Source organism: Rhinoderma darwinii, chromosome 8, assembly GCF_050947455.1.
Source record: "Rhinoderma darwinii isolate aRhiDar2 chromosome 8, aRhiDar2.hap1, whole genome shotgun sequence".
Taxonomy (NCBI): domain Eukaryota; kingdom Metazoa; phylum Chordata; class Amphibia; order Anura; family Rhinodermatidae; genus Rhinoderma; species Rhinoderma darwinii.
The window spans coordinates 105,255,590-105,271,430 of record NC_134694.1 but is presented as its reverse complement, the minus strand read 5'-3'; the positions used below and the strand labels follow the sequence as shown (position 1 = coordinate 105,271,430).

Here is a 15,841-nt window from a genome sequence, read left to right as displayed (position 1 = left end):
GCTGTGCTTGCGCACTCTTTCCCCCTTCTTCTACTGCAGAAGATGGTGGCTCCCGGCCTGACCAACTCTCTCTCTAGTTGTATTCAGATCTGTGGACGGCTCCAGGGCATGCACAGTAGCCCTGGAGCCACCCACATATCTTTTTACACCTGGAGAGAGTTGGCCGGGCCGTGAGCCACTGCACATGTGCCGGCTAAGACGCTCCCGAGACCCTGGCCATAAAGTAGCAGAAAGAGAAAACAGTTTGCAAGCGGGGCCACTGCTGAAGGACTGCAGCGATGGTCGCAACCCTAGACAACGACAGAAATGCAATGAGGGGGACTCAGCATGTCACGGGACGATTATCCAGAGAATAGTAAAGATTTGAAAATTCAACGTATTTGGTAAAGTTGCGAATTTTGGGTTTACTAGCATTTGAGATATGATTTATACAGATGGGAATACACCTTTAATGAACAAGAGCAGCACTGTTTCGGATACATGCTGACCACGTCCTAATCTCAACAACCTCTTTTACCTTATAAAATGACACAGGACATTGAAGTATTTCATAAACAAATAATACTATGGAGTAATAATTGAAATATTGCAATTCTTCCCTACAACCAAGTTACTTTCTGCACTCATAAACATATTGCTAAGCACACAATGTCTCAGATTCATGCACATTATAATATTAGCTTATTTTTGAGAACATGTACGGGGTAACAGACATATCTCAAATTTGGGAGGAATATGTTCAAGCCCAACTCCCACTGGAGTGACGGAGAGTTTTTCGGGGGGCACTGGTGACTTGACTTCGAAGTTCTGCAGTAGTGAAGTGATAAAAAGGAAAATCTCCATAACCGCCAAGCTCTTGCCTGGACATATTCTCTTACCTGTAAGGAAATGACAGTGAATGCATAGACCAATATCTACAATAGGTAATATATATTCTGCTGCATGTAAAAGCTGGAAAAATGATTGAGCTATGTTTTCTATGTTCTCCTCCCTGTTAACACTGGCGCTGGGTTTGCAGTCTGTCAGGTCTCTTATATTTCTGACAGCAAGAATAGTTTAGACTGCAGCGATATACTTGATATTTCAATGGAAGCCTGACGGATCACATTGTATGCCAATGGGATCTATCAGGATATGTTCGAATTTATTGGAAAAATTATCTCACATGGCTCCATCAAGATTGAACATCAAGTGATTTCACACTCGTGTGGTTACCCATAGTTTGCCACAGTGAGGGCAGTTGATCGCTAGGAGATTCAGCTTCTCCATTTAGGGAAGAAGTTGTCCAGAAGAAATAACCTCAAGTTCGGAAAACCATATATAAAATGTGATAACATGATGCAGTTTTTAATTAAAATAGTTTTTTAGGATATTTTCCTAGAACTTTTTTTTCTTTAAAGTGAGACAAAACCATTGCAAAATTGACATCTATTAATGTGCTTTTTTTCGGTGGCATTTTCAAAGTGTTAGTGCAAGTACGAATGTAGCTTAAAACTTTTCACATCCATTTCCAGTTAATGCCTACGTATCTGACCCTATTTCTTTCTGGATTTTGCATGGAGAATAGAGTAGGTCACAAAGGACCTATGATGTAATTTTCAGTTAGACTCAAAAAAGCTTTCTTTAAATTAAATTTCTCATAATCATCAGGCAGTATTGTTTGATAAAGGATGTATTCAGCACTCGTTATAATAAAATTTCTAGTTTATTACATCATCCCTAAAAACAAAATAAATTAAAATAATCCCGGGAGGACACTTACGCGTTTCAAACCACTAGGGTTCTTCATCATAGCTGGTCATCGATAGTTTGCAATGTTTTCGACATATACAAAAACATTCTTACTTTTACTGGTTAGCCATCCCCTCTACCCAGCACTTACAACTGCTGGATGAGTAACATGCAGCTGTCTTTTATCCAAATAATCCACCCAATTTAGCAACCAGTTCAATTTCATCCTCACCTGCAGAAAACTGCAACAGGGCATTGTTCTTTATAAATTTCCCATTTTCATCCAAAAAGTTGTTTGGGTCAAAACTCTCTGGATTATTGAACTGTGTCTTGTCATTGAGTACACTTGTAAGTACTAGGGTGAAAACAGTTCCCTGTGGTTTGGAGTATATAAGCAAAAATTTATGAGTAATCTTTTTGTATTATACTTTTTGACTATTTAATTTTTTGTTTACCTTCTTGAAATTATAATTACGAATCTGGGTATCCATGGTCAATTCATGTGGAAGAGCCAATGGTGCTACATCACCATATCTCTGAATTTCACTTATAAAAGCTTCTGTGTAAGGCATATTAATACTGTCCTCAAAAGTTGGTGGACGTTGGCCGATGACATTGTCTATCTCACCGTAGATCTTTTCTATGGAAAAATATAGAATGTATATAAAAAAGCAAATGAAACACTCTCTCAGATATTCCCTATCTAAGTTACGTACCTGCTACACTGGGGTATTTCATGAGAAGTAAAAATACATATTTCAGGGTAGTGCTCACTGTTTCTGTCCCAGCAAAGAGCAAGAGCATGGCGCTCATCACCAAAGTATCCAGATTGTAAAATGTTGTTTTATTATTTTCTTCCTGTGTTTCGAACAGTCATTTAGATGTTCATGAAAAGAAAAAATGCAGATGAGAGGACAGTGTATACAGTGATAGAAAATACTGCTCGGTAATAGTCATTTGACATTTGTTTTGTACCTTCTCCATTTTGATCAGGAAGGAGTCTATAAAATCCCTTGGGTTATTACTGTCCAAAGACTTCATGTTGTTCTCCACCTTCTTCCTTATAAAGTCTGTTATAAAAGTAAAGTTTTCCATGATTCCATGGTGAGGTCCTGGTATGTACTTCATGACATTGGGGTAAATGTTGTACAGCTAAGAGAAAGACCAAACCAGTTTAGATAAATGAAAACAAGTCTTACACAACCACACATACATGCGAAAATGATCAAGGCCACCTAAAGATTTTCTGGACCCCATTAATACAAAATCTTTGCCCCCCCCCCCCCCCCCCCCCTTTCTACAGTAAGGAGCACACTCACGCTTTTAATCTAGGGGCTGTAGGTGCCAAAAGGAGGAGAGCACTGATTTCCGCATTGCTATACCATCTGAATATAACAACGGCAAACTTTAAAAGTTAGCTTAGAAGTTAATAGATTTTTTTTTCCTGACAGCTTATCTTAGTTAATACTTAGTTGGTATTGCAGGGGGTATGAGATGGCTTAAGGGTTTAAAGAGGCTCTGTCACCAGATTTTGCAACCCCTATCTCCTATTACAGCAGATCGGCGCTGCAATGTAGATAAGAGTAACTTTTTTTTTTTTTTTAAAACGAGCATTTTTGGCCAAGTTATGACCATTTTTATATTTATGCAAATGAGGCTTTCTAAAGTACAAAAGTACAACTGGGCGTGTTTAAAGTAAAAGTACAACTGGGCGTGTATTATGTGCGTACATCGGGGCGTTTTTACTTCTTTTACTAGCTGGGTGTTGTGAATGGGAGTGTATGATGCTGACGAATCAGCATCATCCACTTCTCTTCGTTAACACCCAGCTTCTGGCAGTGCACAGACACAGCGTGTTCTCGAGAGATCACGCTGTGACGTCACTCACTTCCTGCCCCAGGTCCTGCATCGTGTCGGACGAGCGAGGACACATCGGCACCAGAGGCTACAGTTGATTCTGCAGCAGCATCAGCGTTTGCAGGTAAGTAGCTACATCGACTTACCTGCAAACGCCGATGCTGCTGCAGAATCAACTGTAGCCTCTGGTGCCGATGTGTCCTCGCTCGTCCGACACGATGCAGGACCTGGGGCAGGAAGTGAGTGACGTCACAGCGTGATCTCTCGAGAACACGCTGTGTCTGTGCACTGCCAGAAGCTGGGTGGTAACGAAGAGAAGTGGATGATGCCGATTCTTCAGCATCATACACTCCCATTCACAACGCCCAGCAAGTAAAAGAAGTAAAAACGCCCCGATGTACGCACATAATACACGCCCAGTTGTACTTTTACTTTAAACACGCCCAGTTGTACTTTAGAAAGCCTCATTTGCATAAATATAAAAATGGTCATAACTGCTCGTTTAAAAAAAAAACAAAACGTTACTCTTATCTACATTGCTGCGCCGATCTGCTGCAATAGGAGATAGGGGTTGCAAAATCTGGTGACAGAGCCTCTTTAAGTTTGTAAAGGTGACTTGTGGTTAAAATATTTTATCCAGGAGGGGTCTATATGGATGAAGGAGTTAAAAGGGGTTGTCACACCATTAAATATAAATTTTATTAAGTAATAAAACATAAACAATGTTTGCCATTTACATGCTGGTAAAAGAACGGACCAGTGAAGAATTATCACATTTACTTAAATAGTATGGCGTCATCTGGTGTTGAAAGTGTATAGGATTGTGCCCATCCACCTAATGAACGAAGTTCTGGCGGACACAGACGCATAGTCACTCTCACACAGCCAGGTCTCTGCATAGTGATCCTCTGTTCATCGCAAGTCAATAAATAGAATTTGCTTCTTCCCTGGCAAGCAGGGCCGAACACTGAACCTCTGCAGTAGCATGGCAGTATAGCCCAGAAGGCTCCTTCTGCAGGGGAGGTAAGAAGGCAATATAACATCAGCTACAAGAGGGGGAAGGTGACTGATTCTGCCATAATCCCTGGTGGTCTAAGCTAGTGAAGGTTTTAAAGGGAATCTGTCAGCCCTTAAACCTGCTGACAGCACTATATACAGGGTGGGGAGTGTAGCGTAACTGCACCGTGGTGTCGGTCATGCAAGTTGTATGACCGAGAAATCAAAGTTTTAACACCCTCTAGCATCACGTTCGGAAGTGCTTCGGAGGCAGCCCCTAGTTGTTCAAGTGCTCCAGGCTCTCCACACTCAACACTGCCAGCCCCTCCCTTTGCTCTGAGTGACGGCTCTAGCATCCAATCAGGAGACCAATAGCACCAGTATAGTTACGCTACACTCCGCATCCTGTATAAAGCACTGTCATGAGTTTTAAAAACTGCTGACCGATTCCCTTTAATGCCAGCATCCCTGATGGTCTAATGTATTGAAGGAGTTAAGGTTGTGAAGGGACTAATGCCATCCATAGATTTCTATGGTAGTAAAGAAGTTATTGCCAGGATTCCTGGTGGTCCCAGGTAATGAAATTATTATTGTGATCATTACATGCAGCTTCTTCTTTCTGCCGTGTAATAATCCTAGAGATCTGGCTGTATGACCAATCGTAAAGCTTCATGAGCACTCTCCTGGTCATTTAACCCCTTAAGGACACGGCCAATTTTAGCCTTGAGGACAGAGCAATTTTTTTTACATTTCCCTCTTTGCATCCCGACGCTCATAACGCTTTTATTTTTTGTACGACATAGTTGTATGAGACATTGTTTTTTGCGGCACGAGTTGTACTTTATGTACGTACCATTTTTTGGTACAAATACATTATCGTTTAATTTCTATAAATTTTTAATTAGATTAAAATGAAGAAAAAAAGCAGTTGCGCAGCAGTTTTAATATTTTTTTTTTTACACCATACACCGATCATCATAAATAATGGTATACATTTGTTGTACACGTTGTTACGGTCATGGCGATACCAAATATGTCTATATTATTTCATGTTTTGGGACTTATATTTTAAAAAGTTTATTTATTATAAAAAATGTGTGTTTCTCTGTATTTTTTTGACTTTTTATTTATTTATTTACCATTATTTTTTTTTTACATTCATTTAACTTTTTTTGTTAATCCCATAAAGGGATTTATCATTTTGATTTTGATTTTGTAACTGTGATGTACTGGCATAGATCTATATGCCAGTACATTAGCCTGTTACTGATCGTACACAGGCAGTTGTTAGGACATACCTCAGTATGCCCTAACAACAGGAAATATGTTCAGACAGCCCTGGGGTCCTTCACTGGACCCTGGGCTGTCTGGCCATACGAGTTGTGGGCTTTGATCGCGTCACAGTTATATTCTGTGACGCGATCAATGTGCAGTCCCCTCTCTTTGAACGCCGCGATCAGCTGTCATCGCGGCGTTCAAAGGGTTAACAGCGGAGAGAAGATGTTTCTCTCCTCTCCGCTGTCAGAGCGGGGCCGTGGCTGTGTATTACAGCCGTTGCCCCGCTCTCGATCGCACACACAGAGACGGCAGGGACGGCTGTCACACAGGACGAGTATGCTCGTCCTAATGCGCGAAGTGCTCGCCGCTCAGGACGAGCATACTCGTCCTGTGTCGGCAACCAGTTAAGGAGACAATCTGGAGGTTTCTGGTGGTGGTGGGAACCCTTGATTCCAAGGCTCTTATACACGAGTCCGGTCAATCATATGGAATGGTCACATCTAATCCATTCCCGGCTGCTAACATCCACTGTTAATTTACCTCCATCTGTGGCTTGTGCAAGATCTCTGGGTGATAGTCACTAATAGCAGCCAATACAGTCACCCAGCTCTCCTCAGACAATAAATAGTATATAACATCCCAAACGGCTCCTTCTCTTCTACTGTTCGGCCCATGTAAATGTCAGTCTACTCTACAATGTAGTTCTTGCAAAAATGAACCAGGAAAATCCAGATAAACTATACCTCCTGCCCAGATAAGAGATTACAATAGTCGTCTACAATTATCACGTTTTCAAATTAGTATGGAGCCGTAATAACGCACCCGTAGACGTCTTTGGGTCAATACTGAGGCATACAGAGGGTTTTCTTTTATCTCTCGGATTCATATCAAATTCAAAAGAAAAAAAGTAGATAATCAAATAAGTATTACGGAAATATTTTCCTTGGAATCATTGCTTGTGGGGGGGGGGGGTACCTCTGTAATGCAGTGATATACGGAGGCACAATATGGCGACACACAAAGTTCCTGCAGCTCCAAGTTTTGAAACCATAAATTATATGTACATGGCTCTGGTGTGTACATGAGGCCTAAATCTGAAAAGTCCGGTATTTCCTTTGGAATTTTCGGTTATACTTACTAAACCCCAGCGTGTGCTCAAGATTCGGACGTTGTCTTGAACACATTTCACAAGCTTTTGGAACTGTTCATCTTGATATTCAAATCGGTTTCCAAACACCACAGAGCAAATTACATTTGACGTGGAGCGCAGTAAAGGGTAATTGGGGTCAATTGGGGATCCTAAAAAATATTAAAATAATGAAATCAATAGCTGGAGCACAAGAGGAACAGAAGCCCCAGTCTTGTCTTAGGTTTCCAAACAGGGCACCTAGTGGTGTAGAGTAACAAGGTCTATTGTTGTGCAGGGTAGCTTGGCCTCAGGTATAGGATTTATACTACTTTAACTCCTTTATGACATCCGATGCACTATTACGTCGCTGTCATTGAGGACTTAACACAACACAACATACTAGTACGTTGTGTTGCTGGTGCGGGCTCAGAAGCGGAGCCCGCACCATTGCCAGCTGGTGTCAGTTGTATATTACAGATTACATCCTGCTGAATGGACACGACGGGAGCTAGCCTCCGAACCAGCTGATTAACCTGTAAGAGGGGTGGACATGGCTGGGATAAATGATTGCAGCCTGTGTAACCTGTATTCTGCTGTACTATTCATATGCTGTATCTGTAGTTTGTTATTACTGTTATCTGTCTGGTTATATTTGTAGAAGGAATATTTTTACTAATAAATAATTTGACAGGTTGTACTGAGCATGCCCAGAAAGCCCAGCATAGGAGACTGAGGAAAGTTCTAGAAAGGAAGAGAAGCAGCAGGAGGAGGTGCTCTGTGCTAGAGGAGCAGGAGGAGGAGCTCTGTGCTAGAGGAGCAGGAAGAGGAGCTCTGTGCTAGAGGAGCAGGAGGAGGAGCTGTGTGCTAGAGGAGCAGGAGGAGGAGCTCTGTGCTAGAGGAGCAGGAGGAGGAGCTCTGTGCTAGAGGAGCAGGAAGAGGAGCTCTGTGCTAGAGGAGCAGGAGGAGGAGCTCTGTGCTAGAAGAGCAGACAAGAGAGTGAAGGAAGAGAGACTGCAGAGAAACTCATGAGAGGAGAGTATAAAGAGAGACCAAAGAGAGACACCTGAATGGAAAGTCTGGAAAGAGAGCAGAATTTAGAGAAAACTGTGGAGATTGAGACAGCTACAGGAGTGGCTGAGAACTGCTGGGACTGTCCTCAGGGATGTGGCAGGTGGGAGCTGAGGAGAAGCCTGTGACTGTGACATGTGGATATTTGCAGAGACTGATATAATGTCACTGTATAACCCACAGATACTCCTTTCATTTCTGAAGTAAAGTTGTGTAAAATCTGCCATCTGTCTGGTTCCTGTGCTTGTATATTGCACTGGATGTGCAACCCTTACAAACCCCTTAGATGCAGCGCTCAAAAGAGAGCGCTGCATCCATGGGGTTTACTAGCAGATCGGAGCCCCGCAATGTCATCGCGGGATTCCGATGGCTTCTGTCGCAGCCCGGAGGCATAACAGTTGCCTCCTGTCTGCAATGTATGGAAGCCTGTTAGGTCCCGCCCAGAGGCATCCGGAGGCCAAACAATCGCCTCCTGGTCTGCTACGTATAGGAGCCCTTTAGGCCCCGCCCAGAGGCTAATAATAACTGACAGCTCTAATGCATTGCACTACATGAGTAGTGCAATGTATTAGAGTAAAGATCAGAGGTGCAAGCCTTCAAGTCCCCTAGTGGGACAAAAAAAAAAAGTTAACGAAAATGTTTCATAAAATCATAAAAATAAAGGTTTCAAGTTAAAAAAACAAACACTGCCTTTTTTTCTATCATGTCTTTTATTATAGGAAAAAATAAAAACATTAAAAAAAGTACACATATTCGGTATCACCGTGTTCATAACGAGCCAAACTATAAAACTATAATGTTATTTTTCCGCATGGTGAACACAAAATAAATGAATGTAAAAAAAATAAAAAGACCATTTAGGCTACATTCAGATGAGCGTTTTTTCTACATTTCATGCCCCGTGTGCGTTGCGTATTGGCATCAGTGTGCTTTGCATGTGGCATGCGTTTTTCGTGTACGTGCAAGCACTTTTTTTTATTTCTCTGCATTTCTATTTGATGCGTGAAACATGGACAACACATATGTATGCGTGTGCTGTTCGTGCTTTCCACGCACCCATAGACTTCAATGGGTGACCAGGTGCGTGAAATACACCAATATAGGACATGCAGTGAATTTCAATCAGCGGACACTCGCTGCATGAAAACTCACGCATGTGTGAATAGCACCATTTAAATCAATGGATCTGTGTGCTGTGCGTTGCTTCAACGAACAGCACAGACGAGAATCACACTCGTCTGAATGAGCCCTTAAAGCGGACCTGTCACTAGGTCCTAAAACGTGAACCATCAGCCTCCCCTTACTTTCACTGACTTATGGAGTCCAGTAGTGCATATGTTTTATCTGTAGGCCCCCTTGTTTTCTGTTTTCTAGGAGACCTCGGTGGTAAGGTGAGATTGATGGTTTAATTTTTGGACCTAATGACAGGTCCTCTTTAATAAAAGTAAATTTAAAAGTTGTTTAATAGTACAAAAACTTTGAAACAAAAACAAAAAAAAGTTTTCTTTAAGCCTCCCATTATTGAGTACGATTGTACTCACCAATTTAACTTTGATTGGGCATCATATAGATGCCATCATTTAAAGGGGTATTCCCATCCTAGAAAGTTATGGCATATCAGTATAAATACCGGTATGGATATGCCATAATCTTCTGATCCGTAAGGGTTCAACTCCTGGGACCCCCACTAATTTTGAGAAAAAGGGACCATGGTCCCTTCAGTATTTCTCCTTTACAGCAGCGCTCCTGACATCCTGGTGTGCACAGAACTCCAACAAAGTTCCTTTCAGGTGAATATCACTGTGCAGAGAAAAATCAGTGAAGGACCCAAAGTGTTTAAAGGGGCATTCCCACCACAGACGTTCATGGCATATCCACAGGTTAGCACGCTTGTTCGGCTGTTTCCTGTAACTCCCATGGAATTAAACAGAGAGAGTCATGCGCCACCTCTCCACTCTCCTCCTGGAGGCAGCGGCCACCTAACCAGATGGGACATGAGTTAGGGGACCCCATTCTTTTGGTTCTGGTCCCAGAGGTGAGATCCACATGTATCAAACATTTATGGCAAATCCTGTGGATATGCCATAAATAACTGTGATTGGAATACCGCTTTAACTAGCGCTTTGGCCTCTTCATTATAAGGATCGGTGATCAGGCCCTCACCGATGAGGACATGATGGCATATCATAGCGATATGCTATAATTTCCTATATTGCGAAAACTCATTCAACATGCCTTGCCCACCATAAACTCAGCAAATGAGTAGGAAGGAAGGAAACACTCAAGTAGCAAAGTACATGGAATTTATGTGTTAATATATGCTTGACAAAATAGGGTTAAAATATTCAACGTGGAACATTATCCAAGTGTTGCCTTCCTTCCTAGTTATCAGCTCATTTCCTTTAGGAAGCGTTACTGGTCGTTTTCTGCGTTACTCACATCCAGTAGTGACTTCACAATATCATTGAAGTTCATCTTGTAAAGAGTGCCAATAATGGGAAGAGGAGTTGGTCCAGGAGGAAGCTTAGACTTCCCCAACAATATCTTGGTATACTTCGCCATACAAATGGTTATGAGAATCACCAAGACGGCTGTAGCCAGTGAGTAGAAATCCATCCTGTGAACAGAAATTCATATGCAGGATTCATATAGAAGGTCCCCATTACTTCCACAACACTCAGGTACATTAATGTTACATAGGAGTAATCTGATTAAATAGAAGGACAGTCAGAGGTCATATTGCAGCCAGAAAATAGACAACAGACCGTTATATCCATAGTCTACACCACAGCAAGTGGTGGACTATAGTTTGTCAACGGGCTCCAAATGCAGATGCAGGGAATTTAATTTCCACATAGCTGCCCTGAGGGTAGTACATAGAGGTGAGGGGGGACGTAGCAAAGATTAATATGAGGCTCCTAACTTCTAACCATTTGGGACAGAAGGACTTGTTGCTTGTTTGTCCCCATCTTCTCTCCATGATTCTTGGGTTAATTCATGTGTTTCTTGAACTTATGGAATAGGGATCTGTGCCCAGGTTCTCACCATCAGCACGACTGATCTGGACTCCTCCATCCATTGGCCCCATGGATTGTCTTCTTCTATGGTATGTACGCCCTTGGATGTCCTGCTCTCTGTTGCAGACAATATATATTAATGTTAACCCTTGACAACTAATAAGCATCTTTCTTATTAAAAGATCAGGATTAAAGTACTATGCATCTACAACTTTCAGGTGCACTTTGGACAGGTAGGACCTCCAGGCTAGTTAACATGGATCCACTAGATCATCAGGCACAACACTCTACACCAGCAGCCACTTCGCAGAATAGCCAACAGAATTATTTATATGTATAAGGGGGTCACAGCTGCTAGTCCCAGGTTACCACTAAATTCTCCAAAATGTCAGCCATATATGATACTTGGGCCACTTTCGTCAACTATAGTATGTACTATTTTATAACCTCTGTTCATGCTGACAAGTTGCATCAATGAGGGTCTATTGCAGCCACTGCAGGTGACGTGACCTACAGATATAAGTTTGGCGTTAAAGGTTGGCCAGGAATAATTTTTATTTTGCCTTACCTTACCCCTTACAAGTAATTTTGTAATGCACTTCCTGGTGCCTGCATTTCTTTGTTCTGTAATGCGGTCACGTGACTGTGTCCGCTGTGAATTTTTTGCTTCCTGTGACGTACCATGCCTCAGCCCAGACTGCACTTCCAGCTGAGACAAGTCACGGCTCGTCATCAATTACGTCTACAGGCAGTGGGCTGGGCGGATGTTCCCTGCGCTCTTCAGAACTCCCCTTTTGGTCCCACTGCCTGCCCGGCTCCTCTTGCGGCATCTACGAGCAGGGATAGATTGACACACAGAGGAGCATGATGATTATAAGTGGGTGTTTGTAACAGTGTGTAGGGAGGGAGCCGGGTGGCTGTAATTAGAGCAGGGAGGGACCCTGGGAACATAGAGGGGCGTGGCAGTATGCAAAGAGCTGGGTGCCATGCTGTAGATGGAGGAAGGGGTCAGGACTGTAAGCTGTCTTCTCAGCCACAGCAAGGGATCATGGGTATGGTGGGTTACATGACAGAAAACAGCCAGGACCAGAAGCAAGGGATGTAAGCAAAGAGAAAGAGCTGCAGTGACGATTAGAAGGTATGTAGAGGGTTTTAGGGAAGGCAAACCAAGGCTGGGGGGACACTTTAGAAAAAAAAAATTCCTGGCCAACCCCTTAAGCATGCATGTCACGGAGGGAAGGTGTAAGGGTATGTTCACACGTAGTCAACAAAAACGTCTGAAAATCCAGAGCTGTTTTCAAGGGAAAACAGACCCTGCTTTTCAGACGTTTTTTTAGCAACTCGCATTTTTCGCTGCGTTTTCACGCCGTTTTCGCGGCGTTTTTTACGTCCGTTTTTGGAGCTGTTTTCATTGGAGTCTATGAGAAACCAGCTCCAAAAACGTCCAAAGAAGTGTCCTGCACTTCTTTTTACGAGGCGTAATTTTACGCGTCGTAATTGCCGTACGACGCGTAAAATTACGTGTCGTGTGGACAATACAGCGTTCTACCCATAGAAAGTAATGGGCAGATGTTTGACGACGTATTTGAGACGTATTTCCAGACGTAAAACGAGGCAAAATACGCCTCGTATACGTCTGAAATTTGGCCGTGTGAACATACCCTAAGTCATCCTAAGTCCACTGATGAATTAGAAAGAAATTGAGGTAGGACAGGAGAGGCAAAGCAAAGGGAAAACTAACACCAGCCAGTGAGGGGGGGGGAGATAACAATTTCTGGCACATTTCTAAAGTAAGCAGAAACGATATTTATATAAGGATTTAGTCCACGGTGCCAAAAGAAGGTAAATGCTTGTTAATATAGAGCTGTTAAAACCAGAAAACACACACATCAACAACACTGGTTATGCAACAAGTGAAAAACATTAAAACACGTGATACATAAACCAAGACCCTGGTAGTTCAAAGAAAATTAAAAATACAATTGTTAAAGGGACAAAAACCTTAAAAATCTTTACGGTAATGGTAGAATAATGTGGCAAGGCTTAGGCTATGTTCAGACGCTTAACAAAAAAACGGCTGTAAAATATAGAGCTGTTTTCAAGGGTAAACAGCCTCTGATATTCAGCTGTTTTTTAAGCATCAATCATTTTTGATGCGGTTTTTGGAGCTGTTTCTCTATTGACCCAATGAAAAACGACTCCAAAAACGGCTCAAGAAGTGACATGCACTTCTTTTTTACAGGGCGTTTTTTTACACGCCGTTTTTTAAATCAATGGGCAGATGTTTGGAGGCATTCAGCCCCATATTTTTAGCTGTTTTTCAGTGGGTTTACGGCCCAAAAAAACATCTGAAAATAGGCCGTGTGAACATACCTTTAGATTGCCTGGTCACCATTGTAGACTGAGAAAGAAGGAGGTTCTGATTTTTTCACAAAAATTCTTAATTTTCTCTTTTTTTTTTTAAGTTGTAAAAATTCAATTAAGCTTGTTTTTTACATTTTTTACTATAGCTTTTTTTTGGAAAGGGAAATATGCGACAGTCCAAAGGGATCCTGCCATATGGGGCTGTCCCCCAAAATCAGATGTTGGTGTAGACAAGGATTAAGCATGTGGAATACCAACACGTATAATCCTTTTTCTGGATCAGCTATTGTAGTAGCGTCTGATATCAGCTTGTCTCACTCCCCAATTAAATAAACATAGATGCTCATCTAAGCCCAGCGTGCATGTTGGAGGCTTTTAATAAAAAGGTGAATCAGTGTTTGGTGCAACTTTATAATTCGTTTTTATTCAAAATTATTTTCACTTTTTGAGATGCAGCTGCTCTGTATCCTGTATACAGAGCAGCTGTATCGTTCTCTAAAACCCAAATCCGTCAGTCCTGCGGACCCGACTGGTTCGCTGACTGACCTTATTTAAAAAAGATATCTCTTTCAATGGTGTACCTAGCCTTTAATGTTGAGGTGAGGAACTAGCATTAGGCTGACAGCATAAAGTCTATGTACACCTTTGGGGGCTTTTTTTTTATTTTTTATAATAAATAGATCAGTCTCTGTGATTAGTGTAACTTCTTAACTAGTTTTTTTAAATTAAAAATGTGTTTTACTTTTTGAGATACCACTGTTCTATATTCCCTGTACAGAACAGCTGTATCGTTCGCTATTCACTGAATCCGTCAGTCCCGCGGACCTGATGGGTTCAGTGTTAAAAGGTCCTATTTCTTTGTTTGTGTATCCAATAAAGGACTGTGTGGATGACGGTCAAGGACGCATAGCACCTTGCTACTTGAATTCTTCGAAGTGCTACTTTTTTTCTACCTTCTATGCGATTATGTAGGTATCTAGTAGGTGTGAATATGTGACTTGTATGGTATTTTTTTGTATATAATATCATAACGAAAAATAAAGGTGGAATATTGAATTGAGTGTACCAACAGTTATAACATGTTATGCACTCCCATCCAAAGTTTAAATGTGCCACCCAAGTTCTGGCATCATACAGTTGTTTAGAATACAGGAGTACCTATTGTACCTGTTGTGTCTCCCGGAGGCTCATTAAAACATGTTATAACTTCAAAGAAGACAAATTCAGTCTCCATGCATATGGCATATCTATTTACCTACATATCTGCTCCCCCTGTCAGCCGGTAGGAAGTAAACGTTCTCCAATAATGCAAGTCTCCTCCTGCTCTGCCATATACTCAAATGAAAGGGATTGTCCACTACTGAACAACTGATGACCTACCCACCGGATAGGTCATCAGTACATCATCGCTGCGGGTAAGACACCAGGACCCCACACCATTAAGTGGCTCCGGCTGCCTCCAGGCACCGGCAGTTATGGCCCATTACAGAGCCGGAAGCAGTTGGCTCCGTACATAGCATAGCAGCTGTGGGCTTCACTTAGCCGCGCCCTCTTTTCTAGACAATTCTGAAAAATTTCTAGTAAGGTGCAAATAGTGTCTACAACACGCAACAAATCTAGCACACGGCATGTATGCCAGCTTTTTTGGGTGCAATTTGCCATAGAAAATCTATTCCGGTGTATGAATCCAATTATAATGAAAAACAAGAGCATGCAACACAATACATGTATAGAAAGATTGCCCAGGCCCCTATCTACCAGGGTGCCATTGAGGATGGCAACCCCGGGGTCCAACTAATATCACCTAGATTATCTGTCCTAAAATGGCAAACAGGAGGGGGGGTCCTACTTTGCCTGTTACCCAGGGCCCCATTTTCTATAAAGCCAGTCCTGTAGACACTCAACACACATAATAGAGCAGAGAAAGAACCACATAATACCAACACCACAGTATCATAAGAAAATAAACCCTTTCAATAGAAGTAACATAAACTGGTGATGCCATCCAGAGAGAATCACAGCTCACTTACTTCAGACTGCAGGGTGTGAATCTCGATCCCTTCCTTTTCAGAATGTTCTCTGAGCACACAACATTTAGCTTTAAATAATCTTCAGTTTTTGGAGTCACGTCTATATGCTGCCAGCCAGGAACACTTGGATGAGATGCAAAATTCTTTAAAAAACTAAAAATAAAATATTAAGCCAGGCATTTCTTAATAACTGACTTCTTGGAGACCTCTTAAAGTAGTCTGCGATTTATTTCGTTCAGTATTATTTGCATGTGATTAATTGCAGACAACTAAACCTGAGGTTATATGTTCATCAGAGGACTCCGAGTATTTGTTTGGAACCTTCTAAGTGCGACAAATTTTTTACAATTTTTGTTTTTTAAAAGTCCCAT

General features: G+C 41.8%; 1 protein-coding gene and 1 long non-coding RNA gene across 2 annotated transcripts in view; both read right to left on the bottom strand.

Annotated features, from left to right (window-relative positions):
* The window catches only part of LOC142659714 (cytochrome P450 2F2-like), a 51,444-nt gene continuing 35,603 nt past the window's right edge, over positions 1-15,841 (bottom strand). The window contains exons 5-10 of the mRNA XM_075836120.1: positions 7,001-7,161; positions 2,707-2,883; positions 2,448-2,589; positions 2,187-2,371; positions 1,964-2,105; positions 1-878 (exon numbers count right to left, since the gene is read on the bottom strand). Of these exons, the coding sequence (XP_075692235.1) occupies positions 682-878; positions 1,964-2,105; positions 2,187-2,371; positions 2,448-2,589; positions 2,707-2,883; positions 7,001-7,161 (1,004 nt within the window). The 3' untranslated portion in view covers positions 1-681. The remainder of the gene's footprint in view (positions 879-1,963; positions 2,106-2,186; positions 2,372-2,447; positions 2,590-2,706; positions 2,884-7,000; positions 7,162-15,841) is intronic.
* On the bottom strand, positions 10,543-15,503 carry LOC142659716 (uncharacterized). Its single transcript, XR_012850366.1, has 3 exons — positions 15,471-15,503; positions 10,990-11,193; positions 10,543-10,676 (listed from the first exon to the last, which is right to left on the bottom strand). It is a non-coding gene; the product is annotated as an uncharacterized LOC142659716 (long non-coding RNA).